Source organism: Zootoca vivipara, chromosome 14 (assembly GCF_965207765.1).
Source record: "Zootoca vivipara chromosome 14, rZooViv2.hap1.1, whole genome shotgun sequence".
In the NCBI taxonomy this organism is placed as follows: domain Eukaryota; kingdom Metazoa; phylum Chordata; class Lepidosauria; order Squamata; family Lacertidae; genus Zootoca; species Zootoca vivipara.
The window spans coordinates 11,139,071-11,159,539 of record NC_142597.1 but is presented as its reverse complement, the minus strand read 5'-3'; the positions used below and the strand labels follow the sequence as shown (position 1 = coordinate 11,159,539).

The 20,469-nt window shown below is 41.6% G+C and overlaps 1 protein-coding gene across 30 annotated transcripts in view; it reads right to left on the bottom strand.

The window, feature by feature from the left end:
• The window catches only part of CAMK2B (calcium/calmodulin dependent protein kinase II beta), a 206,198-nt gene that overhangs the window by 143,592 nt on the left and 42,137 nt on the right, over window positions 1–20,469 (bottom strand). For all 30 annotated transcript variants that reach the window (XM_088657937.1, XM_088657939.1, XM_088657951.1 and 27 more), the window contains exon 2: window positions 13,168–13,262. Coding sequence is in view for 21 of the 30 variants with exons in the window: in XM_035139077.3 (XP_034994968.2) it covers window positions 13,168–13,262 (95 nt within the window). In the remaining 9 variants the exon portion in view is untranslated. The remainder of the gene's footprint in view (window positions 1–13,167; window positions 13,263–20,469) is intronic.

The following is a 20,469-nucleotide window of genomic DNA, read 5'->3' as shown; positions in this document are numbered from 1 at the left end:
AAGTTGAAAGTAAAATTGAAGGCACAAGAAATACTGTACGTGCAGCATTGTTACATGCCACCCCAATTTCCATAAGTGGTGCAAGTTTCCGGGGGTTACCAGGTTTGTGTTCCCTTTTGGGACAATGAGGCACAAGGAGGACTGTGGTGTCTTTATGATATATGGTTTTATTTACAAATATATACAACCTACACCTAGAATAGATGGAGGGATTGCAGATCATTAAAACAAAAAACAAAAAAAACCCAAATCCTATGAGAGTCTGGCTTACCCCTTAAGGGCAGCAACGGATTCAAAGGACAACAAAAAACCATTCTCTGTGTCTCTTTGTTCCAGCTTGTCATTCCTAGCTCACATGGAGTTCTTCTGCCCCTCCTTCTCCTTCTTGTCTGTTTGGCACCAGTTTGGCTGCAGGATTTGCCAGAAGGAAGCATACAATATGCCATTCAACATTCTTAGGGACTCCACTCTGGATTTGTGTAGGATAAACTCCTTAGCCTTTTCTTCTCCTGAAGATGTGCCACAAGGCAACAGAGGTCTAAGATCAGAGTCTTCCTTCTCCTGGATGGGCTGCCTCCCCAGGTGGACAAGCCCCATCTGCCCCTACCTATTGCACTACTCGAAACAAAATAAAAAAAATTCCTTCCAGTAGCACCTTAAAGACCAACTACGGTAAGTTTGTCATTGGTATGAGCTTTCGTGTGCATGCACACTTCTTCAGATACCAATGACAAACTTAGCTGGTCTCTAAGGTGCTACTGGAAGGAATTTTTTTTTATTTTGTTTCGACTACGGCAGACCAACACGGCTACCTACCTGTAACTAGAACTATTGCACTACTGTTTACTTTCCTGCCAACCTATCAGTTTGAAAGCACATCAGTGCAAGTAGATAGATAGGTACCGCTGCAGCAGGAAGGTAAACAGCATTTCCATGTGCTCTGGCACTCATCACGGTGTACCGTTGTGCCAGAAGTAGTTTAGTCCTGCTGGCCACATGACCCGGAAAGCTGTCTGTGGACAAATGGCAGCTCTCTTGACCTGAAAGCGAGATGAGCGCTTCAACCTCATAGTTGCCTTTGACTGGACTTAACTATCCAGTTACCTTTTTACTGTACCTTTACTTATAGGAGTATTTCCACAAAACCAACTCATTCAAAAAATATCAATGTGATGTACAACGCAAGCACTAAAATATAATAAAATAGTGAACAAATGGCCAAATTGAATTATCTAAAAATGTTTGGCAAAACAGAAATGTTTTCAGCAGGTGGAGAAATAATAGAATTGTAGGTGCCTGCCTGATTTCAATGGGTACATTGTTCCAACATACTGCTGCCAGTACAATGAAGGTCTTAGTTTGCATAGAAATTAAACAAAACTGAAAATCATGTCAAAGTTTATGTAGAATTCTTAAGACTGTACGATTCATAGCCATTTGACCCATTTGCTTTATCACTTCCCTCCTCCTTACCTCTCTGACGACAGAGGGGGATAAACATACATCTTATGAAGTGGGATCTATCCCATAGAAGCTTCTGACACAGTAACAGCACAATCCTATGAATGTTTTCTTTATGCTCCACTTAAGTGCACACAAGATTTCAGCCTACCGTAAATATGTTAATCTTTAAGGTGCCACAATAATGCTTCATATTGGTATAGTGCTTTCATGTGTTTGCATCATATACTGTACATTGTTTACTGTATGTTGTAATCCTCACAGCCACCAAGTAAGTTAGTCAGTCTTATTATTCACCTATGTTGCAGAAATGGGTGAGTGGCTTCCATAAACGTTCTGATTGGCATGTAGGTAGGATACAATATGCATTTGCAAGATCAAAAATAAAAACACAGTATTCCAATCCAGTCTTACATAAAGCATTTTAAGGGTTTTCATTAGCTTTTAACCAACATACACATGTGCATGGGAGGCAGGATGATTCCCTGTTTTACAATGAGGTATTTTCAAGAATTTCAAAGATCAAAAAGAAGTAAATGCATGTGGATAAGAAGACCATAGGGGACCCAGGTGGTGCTGTGGTTAAACCACTGAGCCTAGGGCTTGCTGATCAGAAGGTCGGCAGTTCGAATCCCTGTGACGGGGTGAGCTCCCGTTGCTTGGTCCCAGCTCCTGCCAACCTAGCAGTTCGAAAGCATGTCAAAATGCAAGTAGATAAATAGGAACCGCTACAGCGGGAAGGTAAACGGCGTTTCCATGTGCTGCTCTGGTTCGCCAGAAGTGGCTTTGTCATGCTGGCCACATAACCTGGAAGCTGTACGCCGGCTCCCTCGGCCAATAATGCGAGATGAGCGCGCAACCCCAGAGTCGGTCACGACTGGACCTAATGGTCAGGGGTCCCTTTACCTTTACCTTTAAGAAGACCATAACCTAGTGTGGCTCAACCTGGAGCAAACACACATAGGAATCATATTTAGAGTAGCCAGGTGTGAAAGAGAACACAGCTCCTTCTGAAATTCCCTGTTTAATAACACAGTTACTAAAGGTGTAGGAGCCCTGTTGCCTTTTGCATCTGGCCACCCCAACTGCACCACCTGTTTCTTTTAACAGTATCGCCTCATACTTTACTTCTCACAAATTCGTCTGAAAATTCAATTTCTGGTACTATACAGTACTACTTGCTGTCACCAAAGTGCATCAGAATCCCCTCTTCAGCCACACACCTGCACTGGAAGGGGTCAAAAAGGTAGGGCTTTTCACAACCTTTACTGTGATAGGGTTGTTCCAGCTATGTTAAAGAACAATCTCTATTAAGTCACCTCAAGGGTGTACTTACTTAAGTGTCCAAGCAAGGAAACAAATGGATTAGGTGGGAAATTATCCAGAGAACTAACTGCAATCCTATAATACTTACTTTGGCATAAGCACCATTGAACTCAGTGGGGCAAGCTTCTCAGTTAACATGCATAGGATTGGGATGACAATCACAATCACCCATAACGTCACTCTTTTAACATCTCTGGCAAATACAGAATGGGTCTCACAGATAACCTTTCATTCACTGCACTACTGTGTATAATTCAGCTTGTGTCAGATCTTATTCAACAGCATTATTTGTTTTATTTTTATCCTGCTTTTCAGCAAAGCAGCTCCCAAAGTGGCTCATAGCAATTAAAATTCAATGCAAAATGCTGCTGGAAGTGGGTGGGGGTGGATTCTCAGCTGGAGCTGCATGGCAGAGGATGTGACAGGGGGCTACAAACATTAATCAGCTGCACACAAGACTTTCCTATAAATATACAATCACCATTTTTTATTTAAAAGCATCATTATTATTTTTTCAGAAACAAACAATAGTAAGGTCCCTGACTTTCCATTCCCATTGGGCAGGCACAGCTTCTGACTTTGGGTCCAGTATTATCTGATCAGTGAACTGGAGGCAAAGCTATTACCCAAATGAAGGAACAAATGAAGGCAATGGGAACAACCAGCAGGAAGCAAGGCTGAGGGGAAAGGAAAAAGCACAAAACAAGGCTCTCTAAACAGACCTCGGGGAAGCTCTATCAGCTTTCTCTCATCCCCCCGCTCTTTCTTCTTTTTATGCGTTCCTGTGCTTTTTTGCAGCTGTGTTGCAGGCATATTTCCTTGCTGTTGCACCTCCACACAGGGCCAGCCCAAAACATTTTGCTGCTTGTTATAGCGCTGGTGTACCTTGCATAAAGGAGCTCCCACTGAATTCTAATGCCCTCAGTCAGTGGATCTCATGTATAAGACTGCAACCTAGAAAGTCAAAAAACCAATCCATCAATCAAGTAGGATTATTAATTTAATAATTATTCCAGGCGCTGTTGGAAGAAACTGATTTTTTCTGGATCCATTTCAATCGGTGTTTAGGCCCGGTTTTGGCACAGAAACTGCTTTGGTCGCCCTGTATGATGTTCTCTGTCAATAAGAGAGACAAGGGAAACATATCCCTGTTAATTCTTCTCTAGCAGCTTTATGACTCATGGATCCTTTGCTGTCGCTCGAGGTTCAGGTGGCCTCAGTGGCCCAGAGTGCCTTCCATCAGCTTTGGCTGGTGGCCCAGCTACGCCCCTATCTGGACAGCAATAGCCTAATGTTGTCTATGCTCTGGTAACCTCAAGGTTAGATTACTGCAATGCGTTATACGTAGGGCTGCCTCTGAAGACAGTTTGGAAACTTCAGCTAGTGCAGAATTCAGACGGTTTGAGCATGTTACACTGATCCTGGCCCAACTGCACTGACTACCAATTAGTTTCCAGGCTCAATTCAAAGTGCTGGTTTTGACCTATAAAGCCTTAAATGGCTCAGGACCGCAATACCTCAAGGACTGCCTCTTTCCATATGGACCTACCTGGACCCTGAGATCATCTTCTGAGTTCCTTCATTGTGTGCCTCCTCCTTGAGAGGTCTGGAATGGCTCCCGGTCTGTGGAATGCTCTCCCCAGGGAAATTTGCCTGGCGCCTTCATTATACGCCTTTAGACGCCAGGCAAAAATAACCTGGCCTTTGGTTGATTCGATTGACATCCTATGCCCTTTTAAAATGTGTTTTTTGGGGAGGGGGGGGGCTATTGGGTGTTTTTATTTTCATTATATATTTTGTGGTTTTATATTTTGATTTTGTTCTGTGACATGCCCTGAGACCTCCAGGTATAGGGCGGTATATAAATTCAATAAATAAATAATAATAAATAAAATAAATTTAATGGTGCACATCCCTTGGACCACTTTTCTATAACTGGTGCTTTTGTTGTTGGTATCAGATACTTCAGCGGCGAGGGAGAGGGACTGAACTAAGTGCAAATTTAAAAATTTCAACTTAGGATCCTTTCAATGCCGAAAGTGTCTCTCTCTCCAAACAAATTTACACAGCTTCCCTTTGCAGTAAGTGTGGCCACTCACAGAAGAAATAGCAAAGTTACAGACAAGGCAGTATCTCATTGTTCAGCATCAGTGCCCATTGGAAAAAATTATCTATGCAGTAAATGTAAACTGCAGTTTTTGATAGTTTTATACACAGTCAAACATAAAAGAGATTCTCACATAGCAATCCTATACCTGCTTACTCAGAAGTCCCACTGCGACAATGGAGCTTACTCTCAGGAAAATGTGCATATACCTGTAATTGCATCATCACAAGACTACACAAAAACACAATTCTCACTACGAAAGGATTTTACAATTGACAACCAAGAAAGTAGGAATGGGGTGGGGGGTGGCACTGAGAATCCTAAATTAGCACTATAGTAGTGCTAGCCCAGCTTAGTAATAATAGTGCATTCTCTAGGGGGGGATTTTTTGAAAGACAGCACTTTGTCCTGGATCTTAGTAAATCAAAAAACTGTGTTGTTGTTTTTTGGTGTTTTGTAAAAACGAAAAGCTTAACAACTTCTGGGTTTGTCTAAAAAAAGCTCAACAAACTCCAGGTTTTCCTTTAAAAAGCTCAACAATTTTGGGGGTATCCTGGTTTTCACGTTTTGAAATATGGCAACCCTACTTGTGCATTTAGCATGCCTGCTTATAAGCTAATAGCCTGCTGGCTGAGCTTCTCCTCCTCAGCGGTAAGTTTGGAAATTCAGGCTACAAGCCTCTTAACAGACTAGTAAACAAAACAAAACTAGGAGCGAGGAATTTCATGGGCTTATTTGCAAGGTTGAACTATAGTATCAAAGAAGTACCTAAACTCAAGGCATAATCAGAACTTTTTGTGACTGCCAGACCCAGTCTAGCTTGCAAAACTAGAGAGGGCTTGAGTCCAAAATACTGTAAGACCTAGTTGAGGACTGCTCCAGATTCCAGTACCGTATGCTAGAATTGCTAGGAAAACATGGACTGGATTTCTAAGCACTGCAGTAAACACTGCCAAGAATGGAGAAATTTACTAGTATGGGTGGGGCCAATGTTCCAGCTTCAAATCTTGTGGGGAGATCATTTTTCAATAAGCTCATATACTTCAACAAAATGCCTCACTAAATAGGATGAACGAGAAAGAGAGTTCATCAACAACCATCCCACAATTTTGTTGTGTTTCACTGGGGGGGGGGGACAACAGGATTGTTTGACGGCATCAGTTTCCCCAAGTATTTGTGAGCAGCCTTAGCTGGATAAGTGATCTTTACATGCTTATTGACAGTGCCTTATATCACTTTTTTCCACTGTATTGAACAGGATCAATACCTGCTAATTGGTCTGTAACTACCAGGATCATTTGCTGTTCTGAAAGCTTTTGCCACTCTGCTTCCAAATTATAACAGATTTTGCTCTTAAGGGCTACCAATGAGTTTTTACCAAAAAAAAAATCCCATAGTTTTAATCAAGTTTCAAAATGTATAAATTAAAAAGATAAGGGGGAAAAAACAAATAAACCCCAAACCTGGGAAAGATCCATGAGAAATTTAAAAGGATTCCCTGCCCACCCTGTGTTGCTAGAAATAATTCTTATTGTGTCAGACAATAAACATTCAAGCTGGTGCGACAGAAGGCCAAGAGGTGATTTGGACTGTACCATTTTTTTGAGGGTTACAATTATTTGACTCAAAGACAATTGAAAGGCCAGCAAGTGGAAATCAAAGCCAGGCAAATGTAATGTCAATGAGAGGAACATATCTTAAGATGGCAATCTACTCTTGGAATAACCAGTCAAAGAAAGCAGCAGCATTTCATTTGAGAAACTTTCTCACTGTCAATTCCAAAATTAGCAGGATGTTAATTGGTATGTTGGGACCAATTAAAATGTCACAAGGTCATGAACACCCTTTGGGGCTAAAATTCAGAACAAAACAACAAGGTTGGGAGGGTTCAGTTTAGAAAAAGGTGGGCATGATGGGAATTCTCCAAACGATGCTATTCGTTAGATTATTAAAGTATTTTAGATTGAACATGCAGGTACCATGGTTCCCGTACTTTTCCCTTGCAGAGAACTAAAAGCAACTTCAAGGAGGAGAGAATTAAGATAGGGGAAGAGGCCTCAGAGGATGGAAGAAAGGATTAATACCCCTGCTCTCCGCAAATGCCATGTTCTCCAAAATAGCCTCATGAGGATACTAATTACTTTTAAAAGTAGGGTCTTGTTCAGGGATGCCTCATATGGTGTCTGTTTTGGTCATGGAAGACAAAAATTTAGCTGCTGACAATATGATTAAGGTGAGCTTTAGCTGTCAGAGGGGACTGTACAGTAAATAATAAACAAAAGGAGATCCACAAAATGGCAGGGCATTGATACACCTTTATGATGCTCAAACCTTTTTCGTTTGGTTGTTTGAAGGGCTAAATTAGTGCCTGCATGTTTCAGTGCTGTGGAAAGGCGCTGGGACCACTTAGCCCCCAGTATCGAAAGTCCCACAACTGAACAAATTGCAAAATGCTACATTATGTTTAGTGCTATATGGGTGACCTGCAGCAAGCCAGGTTCACACATCCACCCCATTTCACCTCCAACATGGGGAGGAGAAACAGACTCCTTTGGAGATTAGAACATCAGTTTGTGAATCCTGGCTTGAAACAAACTGTGGTTAATTGAACAAGCCAGCTTCTTAACCCACAGTTTGAAGGTGGCTTGTTTTGAAATTAAGTTTGTTGCAACCCAGGATTCATACAATATGTCAAGTCACTATTTTTTGAAAGTGGAATTAATACCCTGGCTATGCGGGAACGGGGGGGGGGGTGTACATAAACACAGTGCTTTGTTCAGACATGCTTAGGTTGTCCACATAGCAATGAATCAGACATGGAGAGGGAAGGGTTTTAAACCTCATTACTGGTGATATCATGGGTAAAAAAAAAAGTAAAGGTAAAGGACCCCTGGACGGTTACATCCAGTCAAAGGCGACTATGGGGTTGCAGTGTTCATTTCACTTTCAGGCCGAGGGAGCTGGTGTTTGTCCACAAACAGCTTTCCGGGTCGTGTTGTCCGCATGACAAAACCGCTTCTGGCACAACGGGACACCATGACGGAAACCAGAGCGCATGGAAGCAGTGTTTACCTGCAGGACACAGTGGTACCTATTTATCTACTGGCGTGCTTTCAAACTGCTAAGTTGGCAGGAGCTGGGACAGAGCAATGGGAGCTCACCCCGTTGCGGGGATTCGAACTGCCGACCTTCTGACTGGCAAGCCCAAGGGCTCAGTGGTTTAGACCACAGTGCCACCCACGTATCATGGGTACCACCTGGGAGAAACCTGTGATATTCACCTAACTACATTCTACACCTCATTTGATTTGCCCTTGCCCACAAATAAAGTTAGTATTAGTAGAAGAGGAGGAAGAGGAGGAGAGGAGGAGAGGAGGAGAGGAGGAGGAAGAGTTTGGAATGGATATCCCGCTTCATCACTACCCTAAGGAGTCTCAAAGCGGCTAACATTCTCCTTTCCCTTCCTCCCCCACAACAAACACTCTGTGAGGTGAGTGAGGCTGAGAGACTTCAAAGAAGTGTGACTAGGTCCAAGGTCACCCAGCAGCTGCATGTGGAGGAGCGGGGAATCGAACCCGGTTTACCAGATTATGAATCCATTGCTCCTAACCACTACACCACACTGGGTCACAGACTGATAAAGGTTCCCCACCCCTGAGTCTAGAGCAGGGGTTGTCAACCTGCTCCCTACCGCCCACGAGTGGGCGTTTCAGGATTCTAGGTGGGCGGTAGGGGGTTCTACGGCACAATCCTCCTTCCATCGAGCACTGGTGAGCGGTAAGGAAATTTTACCACCAAGAAAGATGCATTAGTGGGCGGTAGGTATAAAAAAGTTGACTACCCCTGGTCTAGAGTCTACACCAGGAATCCCCAAACTTCGGCCCTCCAGATGTTTTGGACTACAATTCCCATCTTCCCTGACCACTGGTCCTGTTAGCTAGGGATCATGGGAATTGTAGGCTAAAACATCTGGAGGGCCGCAGTTTGGGGATGTCTGGTCTATACTGAAAGGGTGCCAGGAGCTCTGCCCCCGAGCTACAGTCCCTTCCCAAAGCCCTTCATCAATGGAAGGTATCCAGGTCCCACACAGGCATGCTTTCACAAAGCAAAGAAATGATTGTCTAGTAAGGCACTACCAGTGCACACAAAGAATGTAGCAAGAAGCAATTTGTGCAAAGTTCCTTCTAAATCAAATCTAATCATGACACAGAACTGGTGAACTAAACTAAAGGGCACTCCTCCTAGGTATTTTAGCCACAGATGTTACTTCAACTTCTTAAGTTACGTTAACAGTAGTCAATGCTGAATAAGAAATGTCATTCAGAAGTGCGAAACTCTGTTTTCTCATTAGTCTCTTTTCCTTCTTTTTCTTCTGCTTTAAGTATATTTCAAACATCTCCAGGAAATCCACTCACACCAGTACAATTATCACTTTCTTAACAATTATTCACTGCTTGTATTGAATAAGCTAGAAACTTGTGGGGGGAAATTGTGGGCTATTTTAAAAAATCTATTCAAATAAAAAAACCATCTAACAAATCTACTAAGTAGAGGGTTTCCCAAATTATAATATTCACTCTGAATCTGTTTTCAATGAGCTAATCTAATTTAAAAATCAAAGGGATGGAATTTTCCATGCTTCAGCTTTTCGCTTCCTAAATTTGCTATGCAGAAATTCTCAGTTTTTTCCATTTCATTTCATTTGCTTTTCATCCTGCCTTTGTGTCACAAAGCATTAAAAGCAGCAAGACAATTAAAAACAAACAGTATCATCATGAAAATGAAACAGTTTGAAAAAGTTAATGAAGTCAAATCTAAAACAGTAGGTTAAAAGAAACGCACAGCAAAAGTCTCAATGAAACAGAAACATCTACAATAAAAATCTAAATCCTAAAAGACATACAGGACCAGGCAAATCTCATAAGAAATTGTATTCTTTTATTTATTTTCTTTTTTAGTTTGTGGTTTAATTATATTTTTGAGTTGCATGTTGTATTGTGGGTCTGTTTTGTAAGCTGCTGTGGGGTGTTTAGCCTGAAAAGTGGGATATAAATATATGAAATAAGACAATTCCAAAACTGAAGAGGTCATGTCATGAGTATCCATCAATCTGATCTACAGCAGTGGGACCATGACCAAAGCCAACCTATTCAGCTCTCCCCAGGAATACCACTAGTATTCCTGTTTGAAGTCTACCAATACAGTACACTCCAAGACATTAAGAATCTTGACCTGTTAGACTGGTCCTGTATTCCGAAATCACTTTCAAGGATTGGAAGCAACTGTTTGACTGGGCTCAGGACACATGGTGTTCCAGTTAATTCAACAGTTAATTTACTGTGCCTGAATACAAGACATCTGCCTTCTTTCCAGCTGGGAAAGAAACAAGAGACAGAGAGAAGGGGATAAGAGCGAGCCTTTTGAAGTGCTCTCCTGATCCTAAGCAGGCCTGCATAGATCTGACTAAGGATTTCAATGTCAAATACCTTCATCTCACTTTAGCCAACAGCATTACTGCGATTTGACTCCAGCACCTTACATAATAGCCTTCCTTATATACTACTTACAGGCACTACATGCCTCGTTGACTTAACCCCTGCTAGCCTCTGTGGCCTTCCCAAGATCATTGGGTTTAGCCCAGTTGATAACCTTCAGCATCTTTAAACACTTCAGACTAGTCACTTTCTAATCAGCTCCTCTCTAAACTAAATCATCTCAGCCACAATCTCTCCCCTGCATCTAAACTTTACTAATCCAGTTTCACTATCAGGACTAAACCAGTTTCCGTTGTTGGGGCAGAATGGAAAAGTGAGTCCGGGGGGGGGGGTTTAAAGTCAACCCTTTCAAGAGTTACAGCGCCTACTATGGCTGTAGAGACCAATACGAGATAGACATCTTTTACTGCAGGTGGGGCACATGAATGTGTTTGGTTTTGCTGCTGTAGGTGCGTCATGGTTTTTCTTCTCTCTTGGTCATTCCTCCTCTGATCACTGCTGTGGATACACGCCCTGACTGCCTGTCTTCAAGCACTGTGATTGTCTGCAAAGGATTCACTTACAGCAGGGTTAATGTGGCCAGCCTATATTTCACATTTGCAGACATCTTTGTAACACAGAGCTGTACTGCCAACAGGCCTAGCGCTTGAAGCCAGTGCTCTGTGGAGCATGTCCATGGGAATCCTGCCATCTTCCATGCTGTGGACATGACCAAGCCAGCATAGATGTCGCTGAGACAGAAATATGAAAACATGCTGGGAACGTGGGCTTGGAAGAGCACATCTGTGTTTGAGACTCTGTCCTGCCATGTGATACCCAAAATCTTCCTGAAGGCAGTGTGTAAGTTGCCCACGACTCACTTTCATTAAGCGATGTGCTCAACGTGCAAGCCTGGTAGACCTTCATCTTGGTATTGGTCATTAGCATCACATTCTCCCATACCCTTTTGTAAAGGCGAGCCATTGCCATAGCTGCCTTGCCACTATGCTTGTCCAGCTGAGTGTCAATGGAAATGTTGTTAGTTATGGGGGGAACCCAGGTAGACCCCCATCTTCAGTCAAGCTGAAGGCATAGAAAAGCAACTGGGAGAAGACTATGCCAAAGAGAGTTGAAGCAAGAACACCATCCTGTTTCACACCACTCTTTATAGGGAAGGATGAATCGTCATACTGGACAGTGCCATGCATGTTCTCGTGAAAGGACACAATAATCTTGCGGAACTTAGGTGGGAATCCTATCTTGTTGAGCAGTGTGAGAAGTCCTTTTCGTCTGATGAGGTGAAAGGCCTTCATCAAGTAGATGTACAAGGGATGTCTCTGCTAATTGAGCAATTTAGTTAACCAACCTCGACTTTCCCGCCTATTTATCTTGAAGCCAATTTCCTCAAAGAATGAAGCTAATCTTCCTGAGGCCACACAGGAAATAATTATGAGAGGCACAAGCAGACACTGCCTCTCCCAACCCAGTTGTGCCTGCATAAAATTACTCTGTCTTGACTGAGCTCAGAAATAGAACATCAGTCCTGCAAAGCCAGGACACACAACCTTGGTTGTGTGTTTGCCTCTAAGGCTATCAACCAGAGCCTCTCACCAGGTTCAGTACTGTCATTGATAAGCTTTCAAAAACAAAAACCAAAGGACTTCAAATTAATACTCTATGGATGCCCAGAGGCACTCTGCCGTTACCCATCTTCCTATCAGAACAGAAAGGTACTCTGCACATATGGAAAGAAAGGTGCACTTACATATGTATGTCATAGAAAATCATATACAATTTTCACAGGCATATGGCAATATAATTTGGGGAGTTGAAAGACAAAGTTTAACTGACCCATCTCTGAGCCAACTCAGTTTTTCCATTCCACTTGCCTAAAAAGTTGTGTGAGAGCCATTTAAATTAACCACCACAGCAGGCCAACTTTTGTATCTAGAAACAAATCCAATTTGCCTCATTCAGCTTAGTACCAAAATCTGCCACAGTTGTTCATGGATAGGTAAACTTATTAGTCATACTGGCTTGTCAGAAAACTAACCATCATTCTCATCTTAAGTAATCAAATTAATAGCAAGGCTATACTTGGGTCCTCATGTCCAGCCCTCTTTTGAAACAGTATGCATAGCAACTCACTGTTCAGTGGGAGCTGCTTCATTGAGGCTTACAGACTTCCTAAAAATCAGTTTTGCATGGTTTAATGAGTCCCATCTTCACCTACTGCTCAGCAAGGTCTTGGTTAATCACTTACAGTACCACTGCTTCAGCAAACTCATTTTCCTTCACGTTGTCTTCATTAATCCCATAGATATACCCTTCCACAACCTGTTAGTTCCAGTCTATAAGGTATAAATATCCCATCCGTTGAGCTAATCATAAATTTTGAAATTCCAAGGGCAAAAGCACTATTAGTGAAAGGGCAAAAGCTCTCTTATTCTTGCTGCCTACAAAAAGGGGAAATTCCAAGCTTAGATTGGGAAATACCTTGAAGGAGAGAGGTTTTATTGTTTATATAGAGTTCTTATACACCCCCCCCTTTTGATTGGCGGTGATTACTGCACTCAATATCTATAGCAGCTTCCTGTCTTTTGCAATTATCTCCTATCTATCTCCTAGTCTCTCATAATTCCTGACACTGTGCTCCTATTTGAGCACTGCAGCACCCTGTGTCTCTCCTGATTGAAACAACAAGTGAGTTGTCACAAGTGAGTGGCCTGCCACCAGAGAATTGTCCTGTAATATGATTTTCAAAAGCCTCATCTATTGCACAAAACAAAATGAGCCTACCTCTGGCTGAGAGCTTCTTGGTGTTGATAATCTTTGCCGCATATTCGTGTCCGGTGCAGAGTTTGACACAGCGCCGCACAACTGAGAAAGCCCCCCTAAAAATTTGCATCAGAAAAAAAGGAGAAAACAGAGATTAATGCCTGCAGCTCGGAAGAATCCGATTCACAGCAGTATCTCGTTTTTTTAAGGATACTTTTGCAACATTTTTAAACATTTCAACATACAGAGATTTCCCTTTTAGCCCATCCCATCACGGCATTCCTATTCCAGATGAGAGCAAAAGAGAAAAGAAATTGCCCCTTGTTGAATTCGTTCAATGAGAATGTCCTAAAATTAAAGAGTTGGAAAGCATCTCAAAGGTTTTCCAGTCCACCTCCCTGCTGATGCAGGAGACCACCTACCACAGCACCTGTGAAAAGAGGCCACCCAGTCTCTTACAGTCTCTTTAAAAAACCTGCGATGAATGAGAATTTTAAAAGCTCTAAAAGGGCTCCAAAGATTTCAGGAAGACCTATTTTACTGTTGAATGTTATTTGAATGTTATTTGCCGCTTGAAAGCTGGACTGCCCAATTGGTTAAGAGTGTGGTTCTGACAACACCAAGGCTGCAGGTTCAGTTCCTGACAGCTGCATATTCCTGCATTGGAGGGGGTTGGACTAGATGATCCTCAGGGTCCCTTCCCAGCTTAAAGGAAAACCGCCTTGGAGGGGAAGTGGCAGGGGAGAATGCAGTGAGTTACACGAATCATCCCTCCTTTCTCACACACAAAAACCGCTTTGAGGTTTTCTACAATCAAGCGGTATATTAATTTTATTAAATAAATAAATAACTATTAGCAACTCTGACGTGCAGTACTATTTGTTGGGATTAGAAATATATTCATTAATCACATTTTATCTCATCCCTCCTCCAGAGCAGCACAAAAAGAGTGACAGAAACAGCTTCAGGACTCAATAGGTATTTGAGCCCTAATCGAAAACTTTAGCCACCATACCAAGCTTACTTTTATCTGAGAATTCTTTTAACACAATTTTTAACACTTAAGATTTTGCATTTTTTAAAAAAGAAGTGCTCTTCCTTCAATGTTCCTAAGAACTGTAAGGCTAATAAAGGCTGTATAAGCATCTGTCATGAGTAGTTCGGCTAATTAATCCTACTCTGGTGTAGGATAATGAGCTGAGCTACAAGCCTATAATTCTCAGTTCACCAGCATGGTACCCACAAGCTCAGCAAAGGTTGACCTCAGATGCTCTGCTGTCAACAACTCCAAACAGCTGTCTATTACTCATTCCCTAATTCCAACCAGTAGTGAAGTTGCTGGGCCATAGCTATGTGGACGCCACAGTTAAGGTCAGAAGCTAGAGGGCATATTTGATGGATATTTGTTGGTACAAATTGTGCTCTGCTCTCTGCATGACAGTGGGACTCTTAAGAAAGCGTAAGAATTGCCTGGCCTGAATCAGACCATGGAGACCAGTACTGGGTTTTTAACAGCGGCCAGCCTGATTTGCATGGGAAGTCTCAGATATACAGTATGGGGTTATATCCAATGCTGCTCCTACTCAAGAGTATTCCCAGTGAAGTTAATAGACATCACTAACTGAAGCTCATTAAAAAGCCAACTGTTCCAGAAAGAATGGATTGACTAAAACAGCTCTCTATGCTCTCTGGATCGTAATGAAGTTTTAGCTCATCCCAGTATAAACAGTGAGAAAGATAATGCAGTACAAATGAGGAGTAATTGCATTGCATGCTAACATTGCAGAGGTAAATTAGTTGCTACAGAAACAGGTTCAGTACAATCCTGTGCATCCTTACTCAGAATTAAGTCCTTCTTGTTTAATGGGATTTACTTATTTGAAACTCTACATAGGATTTGCAAACGAACCTACATTCAATCATCATCATCATCATCATCATCAACAACAACAACAAATCCTATCTTTTGAAAGTGAGGGTCCTCAGTTTATATCATTGGGTAAGAGGCTGGTGACCAACCAAGACACAAGAGGTTACAATCTGTTTGGAAAGATTCATTTGGAAAGATTCAGTCTTCAGCAGAAGACCAATGAATGCATTTTAGTTTATGAAAGATATAAGCATAACATTGATAAAGAGAAATCAAAAGTATATTACAGTGGTACCTCTACTTACAAATGGAGCTCCGTCCGCCATCTTGGATGCGGTTTAGATAGGATTTGTTCTACTTACGAATTTTTTCTCCCAATGCATTCCCATGGGATTCGACTTACAATTTTTTTCTACTTACAAATGTGCATTTGGAACGCATTAAATTCGTACCGGTAAGTAAAGGTACCACTGTATATATAAATACATCTTTGGGGACGAAAAATCTAAGAAACAATAAAGTGGCTATTATGTGCAAAGTGGCTATTATGTGCAATATTAAAATTAACTACAATTTAACTACTGCTAAATCCAACATTGGCTCACCAACAACAAACCCACCTTAGTTAAAGATTACTACATGGTCCCAGCTGTCCTAATTTCATGGCCTTTTAGTTTTCAAAAAGAACATAGCTATCAACCCAAAGTGAAGTTCCAGCAAACAGGATCCTGCAGTCTTAGATCAATCCAGTTTCCAGTATACAGGGTGCAGAAAAACCCAAACAGAATATTAACCCAGGTAAAAATTAAAGAAAAATGTTTTAAAAATAAAATAGTGAAATCTGAACAAAATAGACTATTAAAAATTGAATACAATGTTGTCCATAGGACAAAGGTCAGGAAACACCTAACTATATTTAATAATCACAAGAAAGAATTCTGATAAGGGAGAAATAAAATATCCTCAAGCAAATAAGAAAAAATAATCGGAGTTGTACAAAAAGTGCATGGAAAATTCAGCACAGAGAAGCCTAAAGCAGAGAAAAATTATTAAAAGTGGTAAGAATGGACTCTGACATCGATATTTTTAAATGTGTGTGTTCCAGAGAAGAGTTCAGTTACATTACAAAAAGACATCAGGAAAAAAAACTTCTTGGGTGAAACAGAGATGAAGCTGAGTCCACAGAAGTTCCAATATCTAAAAAGCAAACAAACAAAAACTAAAAAAACTATTTTAAAAATTCCTGCTTGCTGATTGATTGCTTTATTCTCCCTTTGTTCACAACTAAAAGAAATTCTGTATTGGAAAATGGCAAGTCAGGAGGCAAACACCTGAAAAAACAAGATGTCATTATTTTAGCAGTTGACATGATCCTGAATCTTGTCAGGGTACAGGGAAACTCCTGAAGTCACTCAGTGCTATCCTATATCTTCTTCACACTGGTTGACTAAGGCCTTGTTAGCATTTCTGCTTTTCACACTCCAGAAAGGCATTAAGGTCTACTTTAGTCATGAGCCACAGCTTGTTGACCGTTCTACTGCACAGCTTCAAGTAGGATCATCTTCATCATGTATACAAATTTGCCCCCTCCATTGAGCTCAGAACAACCTTCTTCATTAAATAACTGCTACAGACTTTTCAGCAGCTGCTCAGAAACATGTATACAGTACACATAAGTATATATGCTCACACTCATCAAGGTTTCATAGTCAGGGTTTTTTTAAAAAAAAGAGGTAAAAGACCCCTGGACGTCCAGTCAAAGGCGACTATGGGGTTGCGGCACTCATTACACTTTCTGGCTGAGGGAGCTGGCGATTGTCCACAGACAGCTTTCCAGGTTGTGTTGTCAGCATGACAAAACCGCTTCTGGCACAACGGGACACCGTGATGGAAGCCAGAGCGCACGGAAACGCTGTTTACCTTCCCGCCACAGTGATACCTATCTATCTACTTGCACTGGTGTGCTTTTGAACTGCTAGATTGGCAGAAGCTGGGACAGAGCAACAGGAGCTCACTCCATCATGTGGATTCAAACCACCAACCTTCTGATCAGCAACTCCAGACGGCTCAGTGGTTTAGACCACAGCACCACCCACATTCCTAAGTTTCAAAGTACTGTAATCCAATTGGATTGGAGTGTTCTCCAATTGGAGAACAACCTTTGCCAAAGGTGCCATGGACTTTGAAGACGCTCAAATTCGGGACGAAAGGGAGAAACGTGCTAAGAGGAAGGCACATTTGGCAAACCCTCACCCTGATCAACTCTCACCCAGAAACCTATGTCCCCACTGTGGAAGGATATGTGCATCCAGAATTTGCCTCCACAGTCACCTATGGACACACCGTTAAGACCGTGTTCATGGAAGACAATCTTACTTGACTATGAGTGATCACCAAAGAAAAAGAATTCAAAGAGAAAGTTATTTGAATGAATATATGAAAGAGAACAAAATAAACCAAAAATTAATTTGAGTCAAGAGCACCTTCAAATATCAAGATATTTAAATCATGTATAAATGTCAATTCTACAGAGCTACTCTTCACGAGGGAGAGCTCCATATCCTGGGATATAGGCAAGGCTTTTGAACTACTGGTGCACTGGAACTCAAGCTCCCACCTATGGAGTGAGTGTTGGTGGATCCAAAACTACTTAAGTTGACCTACTGAAGCATGATTCAGCATTTTTAAACCGCTTACTACACAACAATTGCCCTGACCACCTGGAGAGCCTTTGCACAAAGGTAACCAGCTAGCAGAATTAATGTATACAGCTTTAGCTAGCATAGAGATCTCCCTTGTGGTTGAAGCAACGCAACCTGGGCTGTGTTTGTTCTGGGGAACAGCAGAACCAGTTTTCCTCTTATCGCTACTACAATAGCACTAGTCACAATCCTGTATCAATAGCTGCATGAAGATACAAGTGTAATAGTAAGGGCCAGGGGGAGCTTCTTCGTTCCATGTTCTTAATTTCTAATTGCAACTGTTTCCCTAGTCAGATCAATGGAGTGATGAAATTGGCTAGATTGGATCTCAAGCAGCTTCTGGAGTAATCAGTTTCACTCCTAAGAGAATTTTTTTTAAAATCGATTTGCTTGTTTAAGAGCTACCGTAAATGAGGACATATGCACATATACACCTATTTTTTTAATATAATCAAAAAAACCACTTTTTAAAAAAGAATAAAAATGGCTTCAAATCTATTCCTGGCATTGTATAGGGAGAAGTATACTAACTTCCTCTGAGTTCTATCCAGTATGCATCAGTGACAGAAGCACTAAAATATATATGCCTGTTATACCTGGAATAGTCATAAGCTTTTAGAAGGTGGTTCCAGCTTTTCCAAAATACAGCTTGAAGTCCTAGCACACCTTTAATAGTTATGCATAAGAGGGAATTTCAGTAGGTGAACCTCCTCTATTAAAAGTGTAGAATTCCTGTCCTTTGGCAAAGGGGCTTGAATAACTCCAAGAAGCTATGAGCTATGCCGTGCAGGGCCACCCAAGACGGACAGGTCATAGCGGAGAGTTTTGACTAAATGTGATCCACCTGGAGCAGGAACTGGCAACATACTCCAGTATTTTGCCATGAAAACACCATGGACATAAAAAGGAGAAGCTTTGAGAAGAAACTGAGAGTTCCCAAGGCATGCTCTGGTTCATGGGGTCACAGAGAGTCAAACACGACTAAGACGACTAAACAACAACAACAACAACAACAACCCTACACAAAATCCTACAAAACCTTTTCAGCCAGAGACGACAGCGGAACACAAACATTAGCGTAACTTGGACCAAGTGGTATTGCATCCACAAAGACAATGAAACACACACACACACACACACACACACACACACACACAGGAAATGATTTACCGCCATGGCAAACTTCTGCGATGGGATTTGGGTCTTAGGGGAAGGAGAAGCTGGCCAGAACTCAGCAGTCATGGCAAGTATACAGTGGTACCTCTACTTACGAATAACTCTACTTACGAATGTTTCTACTTACGAATGGAGCTCCGTCCGCCATCTTGGATGCGGTTTAGATAGGATTTTTTCTACTTATGAATTTTTTCTCCCAATGCATTCCTATGGGATTCGACTTACAAACTTTTTAGACTTACGAATGTGCGTTCGGAACGCATTAAATTCGTAAGTAGAGGTACCACTGTACTCAGTTTGGCATGAAAGTAACACCCAGGTTTGGACAGCAGTCTGAATTATAATGCCTCACGGAGTAGCCTAAAATAATTCAAGATTATACAGTGCATATTCCTGACACATTTGGAAATGTTACTGCTTTATAAACTACAAAAGTGGAAGAGGAAATTACAACCACATTGATGAAATAGGAGATACAAATACAACGATAGCCTTCCCCAACCTAGTGCCTTCCAGTTGTTCAGAATAGAGTCAACAATACTGGGCTAAATGAACAACACAGTCTGCCTTGATTTAAGGCAGCTCTCGAGTATTTTGGCAATGGTGGGCCTCCCGAGATCTCAGCAAGGGGTCTTTCCCATCACCTGTTACGTGATCCTTTTAACTGGGGATGCACATTAACTCATAACATTCTGTATTGCACTTTAAGGAAGGACAGATCGTGAAGCTGAGGCTCCAATACTTTGGCCACCTCATGAGAAGAGAAGACTCCTTGGAAAAGACCCTGATGTTGGGAAAGATTGAGGGCACTAGGAGAAGGGGACGACAGAGGACAAGATGGTTGGACAGTATTCTCGAAGCTACGAACATGAGTTTGACCAAACTGCGGGAGGCAGTGCAAGACAGGAGTGCCTGGCGTGATATGGTCCATATAGTCACGAAGAGTCGGACACGACTAAACAACAACATTGCACTTTAAAGCTGTTTCCTATGCACATCTATGCCCCATTGCCCTAGAATGGCCATCCCTAACCTGGTGTCCTCTATATGTTGTTGCACTTCAACTCCCATCAGCACTAGCCATCATGGCCAATGGCCAAGGAGGATGCTAACTGTAATCCAAAATATCTGGAAGGCCTTTGTATTTGTATCTCTGATTTTATCATTACAGCCCCACCTGCTTTCATTTTTAAAGTAGTTTCAAAATAAAGACAAACATTTTATGTGTTCTTTCAAACCCTTTTCTGAACCACTCAAGAGATCTGAAATTAACTACCTCTGGTCAAAATGACAGCTTATAAAGTCACAGACAGAGATGCAGTAATTTGCAACCATTTCCTCACTGCATACAAAGTGATGTTCTGATTTTTTCCTGGGTTTTTTTCTACTTCTTAGCACCACGTATTTAAATACCTATCTGAAACAGAAGTCAGTAAAACTTAATCAGTATTATTCCTAAGTAAAATGAAATAATAAATAGCAAAGTGCTTCAGGCTGCAGAACTATTAGTAACCAAAATTATTTCTAAATCACTTCCTACAATGGCAAATCAGGGTTCCACATATGGTCCAGAAG